Source organism: Ctenocephalides felis, unplaced genomic scaffold, assembly GCF_003426905.1.
Source record: "Ctenocephalides felis isolate EL2017-DRISC unplaced genomic scaffold, ASM342690v1 CF-g0.4_SCAFFOLD_01886, whole genome shotgun sequence".
Lineage (NCBI taxonomy): Eukaryota > Metazoa > Arthropoda > Insecta > Siphonaptera > Pulicidae > Ctenocephalides > Ctenocephalides felis.
The window spans coordinates 54,743,437-54,755,629 of record NW_020538040.1 but is presented as its reverse complement, the minus strand read 5'-3'; the positions used below and the strand labels follow the sequence as shown (position 1 = coordinate 54,755,629).

Here is a 12,193-nt window from a genome sequence, read left to right as displayed (position 1 = left end):
TAATTTTAATCATTTGATATAGCAAAATATATTTTAAATATATGTTTCTTAATATTTTTTTATATGAAATCTGAAAAAATCTCAACTTCCTACACCTGACATGGTCTGTTTATGCCGCTGATTATTTTCTACAGCACACTATTTAAAATAAAATCCTTCATTATTCCGCAGATAAATTCTCTAAAATATTTACATGTATATTACTTTAAATTACTTTATTTAATGATAATATTAAATGTAACCTTTTATTTTGTCTCTTGTCCCTACTCTATTTAGAACTCTTTATACATATAAATAACATTTTCATTCACCGTGTTACAATTATCTTATACCTTACTAATTTGCAATATGTGCACAAAGAATTAGCAAGAATGTTGTATGCAAATCACAAACTCTACAATTTGTGTAATAGCACATGTTCGACTGGGTCCACTGGATTTGCCTCCGAATATTTAAAATGTATGTATTTCCAGCTATCAATATTTGTCAAGCAAATATACACATTGGCTAAACTAATATGTCTGAAATTTTTTATGAAGGGTAAATTTTGGTCTGGCGCTTTTTGGAGAATCAATGAACTCAGCATAACTAAATCGTAAACATGTGACAAACGATGATAGATTGACCAGTTAATGAAAATTAAGGTAATTTAGATTTTTGTAGCTAGCATATTCAATCATATCACACATGTATACAATTTAAATTTACTATAAATTTAAAAATTTTATATAACTCTAAGACTTAACATGTGTTATGGATGCGATTGATACAGTAATTTTAAGATATTTATGATAAAAAATTATTGATTATTGGTAAGTAAGCCGCGATCAATAATAATTAACATTACTAACAGCCTTAAATGGTCTTAAGTGCGGCCTTAACGAAAAATGGTCATGTATACGAAGCCAAATACAGTTTACCCTCGATTTTTTATTATGAAGATATATCAATTTATATATAAATTTTGATATACAATTAGGTATGCAGCATTTTTGTTAGTTAACATGCTTAATGAATGTTTGAATGGTGAAAAATTTGCTATAGAAAAGTATATAGTTGTGTAACATTATTTTTTTATTTTATACATACTAAATTATAATAAAATAAAATAAAAAAGATGTTATATCCCACAATAATAAATATTTAAAATGTATCATTTCCTATTTTAATTTCTATAGCAATTTATCGTTTTGTGTTATCATTAACGACTTCTACTGCAAATGCATTCAATGTGAAAAGAAACTGGATACATGAATATACTTGCCTTGAGAAATGTATTGTGCTTGTTAGACGTAACCAAATATGGTGTATAATATATAAATAATATAAAATGCCGGCTGTGAACTTTGTTTGCTATACATATATATTTGCTGTTTTGTAAAATAATAAATGAAATATTTGAAAACAATATATTTAGATGTTGTTAATATAAATCAATTGGTACAATATTATAATAAGAAATATGATAAAAATGGTACCAGAAGATAATAGAAATATATATATATATATATATATATATACAGGGCCGGTCCTGCCTTGCATGCGATGCATGCAAAAAATGCGGGCGCACGCCTTAGGGGGCGCCAAAACGAGATTCGGAAATGAAATTTATAATATATTATTCGTTTTTTTTTTAATATAAAATCTAGAATACTTAACAGATTATAATAAACAATCTAACTTAACTATGGATATGTAGAAACAGAAAGCATATTCAGTTTACAATGTGATATCTGCTGATAGTAGAAACAATTAATTACTCATGCAAATTAGTAAATTATTGTTCTGCTTATTATTTAATGAACTTATTAAATTTTACTTGGATCAAAGTTAATATGGAATCGAAAAACAAGTTATCTAGTGTTCAATACCGTAAGCGCAAATCTACAAAAGTTTAAATTATTGATGAAAAATTGCGAGGTTGAACGGAACTTGTTAAAAAAAGTAGATACAAATTATAATAGAGAAAAGTGGAAAATGGGAAGTCAGTGCTTAGAAAATGACTATAAGACCGAGAAACTTAATTGTAACTTGTGTATTTATTGAAAATGTTTCGAATCTGATTAACTTTGAACTTTGAAGACATCCTTGGTTAGGTTTATGGAGTAAATATGAAAAATGGAAGCAAAATGTACTTAGGAACAAACTCGTGAGCTTTTTTATATCTAGTGGTGGAAATAATACCGATACAAATACAAATTGTGTTTTGTTCTTGATATAGTTCAGGAAATATGTAATTTCTTTGCATATTTTAAAATACGTTAAAAATTTAACTTTAAAACAACAATCTGATATTCTGAATCAGATGGGAAAGTAAACATGAATACAATTTGGCTTTACGATATCAATAAGTTATTGAAGCAAATTTTAAAAATCTAACATGAAAATGAATGTTATGTTTGAAAATAATGAAATAAGTGAAGTGTTTCAAACCCCAAATATTAAATTACATACATGTTAGAAATACTTGAAAATATAAAATATTTAATTATGGTCAACTCGCAAATCGCTTCGATTTTCTTAATAAAATTAAAATCAATGTATTTCATACGCTTTTAGATTATTTCCAATTTTTTGTGTGTAAATATTCATATAATTTTAATGATAAATGTTAAAACATTTAAAATTATTGGGAGGGAGGGGGGGGCGCTAGAACAAATCTTGCATGCGGGCGCTGAGGACCCCAGGACCGGCCCTGTATATATATATATATATATATATATATATATATATATTGTAGGATATAAGGATGTAAAAAATTGAAAATTGTTCATTGAAGCAACAGTACAGGATATCACAGGCGGCATTTTTCAAAAAAAAAAAAATCATAGGAAACGATTATGAATACCCGACTTTTCAAAAATAAAGACCGAAATCCTATAAAATCATGAAATCTAGTAATATATCACCCACCTGAGACGGCTTCCAGGCATTGAATGAATGTTTCCATATTCCTTTCGCAAGTAGCTTCGTTCAAGTAGAAGTAAGTTCTAGCGCTCTGCACTTTGTATCGCCGGTCCGCGAACGTCTTGTCGACCTGGTACTGGGGCATGGATTTATTGCCAGGTTCGGGAGCTGTGGGAGCAGAGCCTTGGGTAGATCGCGATGACCTAATAGATACAAAAGTAAAATTGAATGAGCTTTTGCAATTTCCATACGAATATATAAATATTCGAAATGTATATAAGAACTAGTGGTGCAGGGCATCCTGCCTTAAGGGAAATTGCTGAAACTTCCCGTATAGTAATTTAAAATTTTTAAAAACTTGAAGGGGTAAGTCTGCATTAGAGACTTAAAATAATCTTTTTTTTTTTGCAAAAGTGTCTTCCAAAATTAGCCAAGATATATTATCCATAAAATTTCAGCACAAATTAAAATTATTTTCGGAATTATAGGAGAAATAGTGGGAAAGCGTCAAGCATATATACGAGCGGAACGAAAACTTCGATGCGCGATTTCTCGGTTTTTATTTTTTTCGATTCTTCCTAATTGGTGGGTAATATAGGAAAAAACTAAACGTCCTATCAAAACGAGACAAAATTCATTAAATTCAGGATTAAATTCTATTTTAGTTAAACATAGAAAACTTTTAAAAAAGTTATAGTTAACCCACTTTTTAAAGAATCTAAAGTGAAATTTTATCAAGAACTTGATTTTCTTTCAAGTTGCAAAAAATTGGTAAATTTCTCTTTTTTCTGGAATTTTTAAGTTCAACTAGAATCTATATTACTGAGAATATATATTTGTTTTAATTTTTTTTGTTTCGGATGGAAATTGTGACCTGCATCTTTCCCGCCAAATGACATCTGCCCGCTCGTGGCGTATCGGCAAAATGCTTATACCCGGCATATTTGACATATATTTCAATGAAGAAATTTGAGATGAATGTTGAAATATGTATCAATAAAACCTGGAAGTTTCGTCAATTAAATATTTATTTCCTTCTCTAAACCGTCCTCAAAAAAGCCATTTTTCGAAGCTTTCTAAAGCTCCCCTCTTAAATTTTGGAAAAATTGTTTTTTTTACAATATTTGAAATTTTTATTACAATATTTGATTGAATTTTTCTCAAAGCGACCGCGCTGCGTAGCTCTTTTAGTGACCAAATATCAAATCGTAGTACCGCGTAACGGTCAAATTATGGAGATCTCTATAAAATATCTGATAATTTGATGTGCATATGTTTAATTATCATTTTTGGCCGCCAAATGGAATTTTTTTTTAACTTTTCCTATCGGATCTTCGAAACTGCTGGATCTGCCTTCCCAAAAATTTAATCAAAAATCGTGGACGAAAATTTGTATCCGAACATTTATGAGTGTGTCATACACACATACAACCCGCTTTTTATAATAAGATACAGTAGAACCTCGATTAACCCTACTAATTGTTGTCGATAGGCAACCGAATAATCAAAAATCCGGATAATCAAAGGTATGAAGAATAATGTTGTGTGTTTATTAAAAATAACAAATGCATACATAGATATCAACGAAAATAATGTTTATTAAGAAATTGAAACTTCGTTATGTATGTATGTACATTATTATTAATTGTGCAAAAATTCGAATTGTAAGTATGTACATGCATATAAATTAGTCGCGGTTGGTAGTCCGGATAATCGCGAATCCGTATAACCGAGATCCGGATAATCGAGGTTCTACTGTATGTAAAAATTTTCATTTTCGATTGTTTTGCGATTACTATAGCTTACCATACGGGAAGTTAATAAAAACAATACATAGCATTATTCTACATTTATCTATTATCGTATCTTTATCTATTATTTAGTTTAAACTAAAAAATCACTTACTCGACTTCACGCTTCTCCGCCTCCTCCTGGGTGAGATCTTCTTCAACGGAGTAATCAAGGATTGGCTTGACACCGAACGATCGCAGTCTGCACGAAACATCAGGTCAATACAAGTGCCACTACGTTGTTGAGATACACACAGCCGTAGCCATAATCCGCGTTGAATGAGTAACGTAAGTGACAGAGGAACGATACGCGATTTTATTAAATTCAAATCAAATATATTCTATTTTCATCAAGTGAGGAAATTATTATTCATACCATTTAGTGCAAATTGATATTCTTTTCAATTGATCTTTTGAAATGGATTACATAATCTACAGATCTGACAAATGCCACGTTATTGAAACTAAAAAATAATTATTTAAACTAAAAAATGCGAAATGAAAAAAATAAGTTCAAATACACGCACAATCATATGTATATACACATATACATTAACATATATTCACACACACATATACATATGTCAAAATTATTTTATATATAAGGTTCTGCACGGACTTGTATATTAATCATTATTTTCCGGCATAAAAAATAATTGCAAAAATGTTGATAAACCTCCGTCAAAATATCAATGTCAAGCCGCACTTATAAAATTAATAAATCATTATGCATGTAATAACTATAGAACCTAGAAATTTAACGATAAAATTCACTTTATAAAATATTAATTTCAAATTATATTTAATATATTTTTAAGTGCACAATAAAAATAAAAGCACAACAGAACATTCGAAAAACTAAAAATTTACTGAGTTTATTGATCTATTTTAGATTATATAATGTATCGAGAAAATATGAGTTTCAAAAATTATACTCTCATTTTTTAATAATTTTCCTCAGGATGAATTAGAACACGCATCGCCATTTCAATTTTGGCAGTTCATCTGATCGAGAATGCATTTGTGCCATAAGATTGCAGAAAACAAATTAATACGTCCTGAATTTAACAAAAATACGAATTATTACCGTCGTATTTTCAAATGTTTACTGACAAATATTAGCGTACATAATATTATCATGTAATTAAAATACCATACATACCTACAAAAAACAATGTCCAGAAAAATATTGGAACATATTCACTATTAAAATGATTAAAAGCGAAGTATTCCAAAATAATTTCTGAACGTTCTAGAATATCGCTTTCAAATTGCTTATTTATTAATTAAATTTGGTTCTCATTTATAGTAACGATCAAAATATAGTGCATATTTCATTTTCAATGCGATGATGTGCCAAAAGGTTAATGGGATTTTAGCGTTTTCGTTAGTGGAATGTTGGAAATCAATATATTACATTAAATAATTAAAAGTAGGTGGGTATAGAAATAGATAAAAACTATAGTTTTAATGAAAAACTTACAGAGAACACTTTTCACATCATGAAAGGTTCCATTCGGTCCGTTAGGATCTGAAAAATCAACTGTCATCAGATGGAAATTACACATTTTACGCAAATTTTATAAGGTTCCTCTTCCATTTTATTACTCATTCATCGGTATCAAGCATGCATGTACTCCAGATATAAATTTTTGCACTCAAAACATGTTATTGATCATAAATGTTAAATATGTGCACAATAGATACAATGCTTAGTAAAAATAAAAATTAGTAGTTAATTTTGAAACAAAAAGGAGATGCTTTTAATAAATGTTGCCTCATAAAAGATTATTAAATGTTTACTAAAAAAAATAGTATAAAATATATATATATATATATATATATATATATATATACATATACAAACATATACTTATATATGCATGCAAGTGTGTGTAAAGTTGATAGCAGAAAACCATGCCTTCAAAATTTCAATTTTACGTTAAAAACTAAAATGTTGCTACAGAATGAAAAAGTGAATATAATTAAAATAGAAACAGCAAATACTACAAAACTAAAGTTATTTATTCTAAAGACTAAACTCCCAATTTCAAATTGATTCGAGTTCAATAACTAGAAAATTATTGACATTTGGGTAGATTATTGCAAAAATATTGCTGTATGATATTTACTTTTTAATATTTAAAATTATCAGAATATAATAATCACGCATTGCCCTGCATAAAATGTTAATACTACCAACTATAACAATAAGCATTCAAACCAGTTCTTTCAAGACAATATATTAACTAAAATAGGTAAGTTTATATATATATATATATATATATATATATATATATACAGGGCCGGTCCTGGGGTCCTTAGCGCCCGCATGCAACTTTGTTTCTAGCGCCCCCCCCCTATTAATTTTCACCGTTTTAACAGTTTATCATTAAAATTATATTAATATTTACATATTTTTTAAAAAATATTTTTTAATTATTTTGGATTTAGTACACAAAAAATTAGATATAATCTAGAAGGGTATAAAATATATTGATTTTAAATTTATTTATTATTATCGATATCAATAAATAAAACAATCCATGTCATAATTTCACATTTTAGTAATATTCAATGTGTAGTAAATTGGTTAAGGATGTAAGTTCGACTACCATAGCAAAAGAATTAATATTTTTGTTAGATTAAAGTTATAGAATTTAAGAAATGCATTTCAGAAATAGTATTTATTATTTTGATATGAAGATCTTGATATCAAAATAATAAATACTATTTCTGAAATGCATTTCTTAAATTCTATAACTTTAATTTAACAAAAATATTAAGTGAAATAAATAAATTAATTTTTAATTATTCTGGATTTAGTGCTGGTTGATTATAATCAAGTATTTTGAAATTTTAAATTATTCTTAACGTATGTGCAATATTAATATCTAAAAAAATAGCATTTCATTTTCAAACATAACACTCATATTTCATGTTGGATTTTTTAAATTTTAATTTAATTTAATTTTTCATTATTTACAATATCCAAACTTCTCCTTATTGATATTAAAGAGCCGTCATATTCAGAGTATCAGGTTGTTGTTTTAAAGTTAAAAATTTAACGTATTTAAAAAGTATTGTTCAAAAATCAGTAGAAAATGCAAAGAAATTACATATTTCTTGAACAATATTGAAAAAAAAACTTATTATATTTGATATGTATTATTTCTGTATAGTTAATAATTATTAAATTAGTATGGAAATCACTCGGTATAAAACAAGCTTAAGATTTTCGTTACAAAGTAAATTTTGCTTCCATTTTTCATATTTGTTTCACGCATGTCTTCAACATTCAAAGTTCAACAGATTCGAAACATTTGCAACAAAAGCAAAAGTTACAATTCAATTTTTCGAAATAAACAAGTCATTTTCTAAGCACTGACTCCCCATTTTTTATAATTTGTTTATATTTTTAACAAGTTCCGATTCAACTAAATCAGCTCACAATTTTTCGTCAATAATGCTCAACAATTAATTTAATCTTTCGCAGGTTTGCGCTTATGGGATTGAACACTAGATAATTTCTTTTTTGATTCCACGGTAACTTCAAACAAAGAAAAAATTGAATAAGTAGATTAAGCAATAAACAGAACTGTTATTTACTAATTTGCAGAATTATTAATCGGTTAATTGTATCTACTGATATCACATTGCAAAATAAATATGCTTTTTGTGTCTCCGTATCCCTAGTTAAGTTAAATTATTTATTATAATTTATTAAGTATTTTAGATTTTAAATAAATAATTCTTGATTTTATATAAAAAAACATAAATATTATATTATAAATTTAATTTCCGAAAGTCGTTTTGGCGCCCCCTAAGGCTTGCGCCCGCATTTTTTGCATGCATCGCATGCAAGGCAGGACCGGCCCTGTATATATATATATATATATATATATATATATATATATATGTATATAACATTGATTAGTCTAATGTAATAAGGATTCTGGATTAATAATCAAGCATGCCGGATCAAATTAGTAGTTAGTATAGTCAAATGCTGAATAAAATTTAATAAAAATGCATGTTGATAATTACCAGAAACCTGTAATAAATGGAAATTGTGAACACAGCCAAACACGTTAGTCGCATGTGAGATGAGCTTATGCGTTAAGTTGAGCTTAAGATATTCACGACGAACAAAAAATATATATTTATACGTCCCGCATATTTGTTATATTCAAAATATGCAAATTAACGTAACAGATTATTCTTGACTTTAAAAGAAAATCATAATACATATTGGCAAAAATCATAATTAACGTCTAAAATAATGTTACCCAAAACATAAGTGATATCTTGTATTGTTTTACTAGTTTGTAAAATAAAATATATTTAGAAGTATGCAGAACGTCAAACTTGCAAAACATTCAATTCAAACCATTACTCGCATATTTTATATGTAGTTAATTTATAGCCCTAGTATCCATAAAAAATTACAGATATCACTATAAGTAATTATAATTTGTTGAAAGACGTCAGGTATCATTAGTATAAAATGGGTGGAACACGAGCAATAAGACATCAACAGTTCTTAAAACTTTAAAATATTCATATTGATCAAATTTGCACAACACTTCTTCGACGGATAGTGAATTAAAATATGTTCATCATGCTATTATATTTGAATATGAATGTGAGTGCAGTTATAGCAAATCACCATTCCGAAAGTTTGACCAATTAGATTTACTAATTATTAAAATGTTGAAAATTGTTTATGTGGAACAGTAATATGTATGTGTTATTTATGCAGTAATGAAATCATATGCTGCAGCACAATAGTCAAAATCAAAAACTGAATTGCATTTGATTTTCAGAAACAATGGATTTTCAACAATATTGCTTTCACAAGCTACTATGAAACAATTGTAGTTAAACAGGCCGATAAAGATATTGTCGACTAAAACTTTCATATGGTACCAATGTACGTATAATCATTGGTTAAAATTTATCGATTCATTTTGAATAATTGAAATATATAAACAATTTTAATTTATGACTTGTAGCACGTATTTGATAAAGCCAAATATTAGCAACAATAAAACCTATTACAACCATGGTTATCAGTATTATATTTTCATTCATTAGAGCAGCGAAAAGCGTTTTGAAAAGATAAAATTTATTAGCATGTAAAATTTGTTATGTAATAATATTATTTAATACTTATTATATAAGTAAAGCCTGCAATTAATCTTCAATAATTAATCTGGTCACCATTGTTTCATCAAACAAAACTTATCTAATTAAAAAGACACAAAACAATCAAATGAAATCAGGCAATGCAACAAACGAACCGATCAAAGGGTGGGAATAGATTAGAAAATCGCAATAGGTTAAAATCAGCAACTCGTATTTAGGAACATGTTAATAATCTAGCATAATCGCTTTTTAATGGGTTGTGTTTCAAGGACAATGTGGTACCTCTCGAGAGTTGGGACAATCTTATATCTGTCTTCTCCGGCGACGAAATGGCCATAGAACGAGAGCTTCATTATGGCTGTGAACAGCTTCTCGCCTAAGATCGCCTTGGATATTTTCATTAGCTGCCACCCAAAAGCAATAATAAAAATGCCGTATATTTAATCATACTTACATATAAATATCAGATGGAAACGTCAAATCGTATTAGATTTTTTAAGCACAAGCTTAACCCAGGGAACATTTTGTATCATATTATTCAAACGTTCTCAAGAACGTACGGAGATACAAACTATTTTGGTAAACCTGAAGTATTGCTTATAAAGAAAACGCTATTAAATACAATGTTTTTGTAATCCTTTTTGGATTATTTGAATTATAAACTAAAACTGACATTTCTCAATTTTTAAATAATAATATAAAAATTGCTAAAGCGTTCAAAATGTTTCCATATATTACCTGATGATTACGTATTTGCACATGTCCGACAATGTTGAAGATTAATTAATACTTAAAATAAACATATTTTCTTTTTAAATATATTTTCCATTATCTTTATAAAACGAATGTAAAGTAACTTTAACGATGTGGAAAATATGCAAAGTTTATTTTAACATAGTATCAACTTTCTGCCAACGTAGGCATAATACGCAAAGAACAAAAGTGAACTCAGATCTAATTTAGCGGCAATTTTTTCTCAATATATTTATTCAAATTTATGAAAATAAATCGAATAATTATAAAATATTCGCAATCGGTTTAATTCCATATTTATGTTTACTTAAGATACTTATAGTCGTCATGTGTAATTACATGAAAAGTAAATTCAAGACAAAGCACCGCAAAATTAATGTCAAGCGCAGATTGATTTACCAGAGAGCCAAAAAAATATATACTATAGATGTTTGCAGAAAATTAATTGTATTTAATTCTGAATTTGTATTTAAATTTAAATTATTAATACTTAAGAGAGGCTGAATTATAAGTTTTAAAACATTTCTATTCTTTATGAATCAGCTGGAAAACATACATATACATATTTATTATAAAAGTTTATATATACAATATATATATATATATATATATATATATATATATATAATTTTTCAGTAAGTTAGTCATACGACAGACGCACAGTTCAGCATGTGTTCACAATGGAGATGCCAATTTTTTGTGTTTTTGCATGTGACATAATATTATTATAAATAAATAATTTTTGAAGATTTTCTACTGTCTTTACCTTTTCAAAGTGTCTTGTACTTTGTCTAAATCTTCACCACCTACGAAATGTCCGTAGAATGTGGCTTTCATGAGCAAAGTAAATAGGTAGTCACCCAATATTGTTCGGCCAAATTTCATTAACTGCGTCAACCAATTTCATAATTATTTGAATATGTCCAACATTGAATTTAGAAAATTATAGCATAAAGAGCTATTGAATTTATAATATTTACAATATTTAATTCTCAAACATTATAAAACTATAAAAATAGAGCAAATTAAAATTGAATAAGCCGATCTAAATAGAAGTAGTTAAATGTATAAAACTAATTCTAAATTATTTACATTTTTTTAGAGAAAACGACCAATTATTGATATTTTAAGTGCAATCTAATTGACCAATAAACACCATGCCTTCTGATAATAATTAACCAAATAATTAAGAAGTTTAATTAAATAATTAAACTTGAAAATAAATGTGTGTGCGTGTACAAAAATTTCAGCTGAACTTTACGTCAAACATTAACTCACACGTTATTAGTTAAAGTTAATAATCTTGAAGTGGCTGTAGTACTTAATACGTCGATAATTCGAATTATAATACCCTTATGATTTCACTCGAATTATTTGACAAATAAATAACGCGATTGTCGACAACTATTGTCAATATGTAAAAAATATACGATTTTCGTTGAGAGAATTTTTTAAGCAAGTAATATCAACTGAGAAGTTAAAAATTTGAAGAAAGATTACGTAAATTTCTTGAAATAAATTTACGTAGAGTATGTATCTTACAATATTTCTACAACATTCTACAGTCACTGGCAAGATAAAAGTTCTGGTTTTCG

The 12,193-nt window shown here is 27.5% G+C and overlaps 1 protein-coding gene across 1 annotated transcript in view; it reads right to left on the bottom strand.

The window, feature by feature from the left end:
• Positions 1-2,905: 2,905 nt before the first annotated feature.
• Positions 2,906-12,193, bottom strand: part of LOC113375107 (proline dehydrogenase 1, mitochondrial-like) — a 35,912-nt gene continuing 26,624 nt past the window's right edge. The window contains exons 2-4 of the mRNA XM_026615057.1: positions 11,365-11,486; positions 4,813-4,899; positions 2,906-3,110 (exon numbers count right to left, since the gene is read on the bottom strand). Of these exons, the coding sequence (XP_026470842.1) occupies positions 2,906-3,110; positions 4,813-4,899; positions 11,365-11,486 (414 nt within the window). The remainder of the gene's footprint in view (positions 3,111-4,812; positions 4,900-11,364; positions 11,487-12,193) is intronic.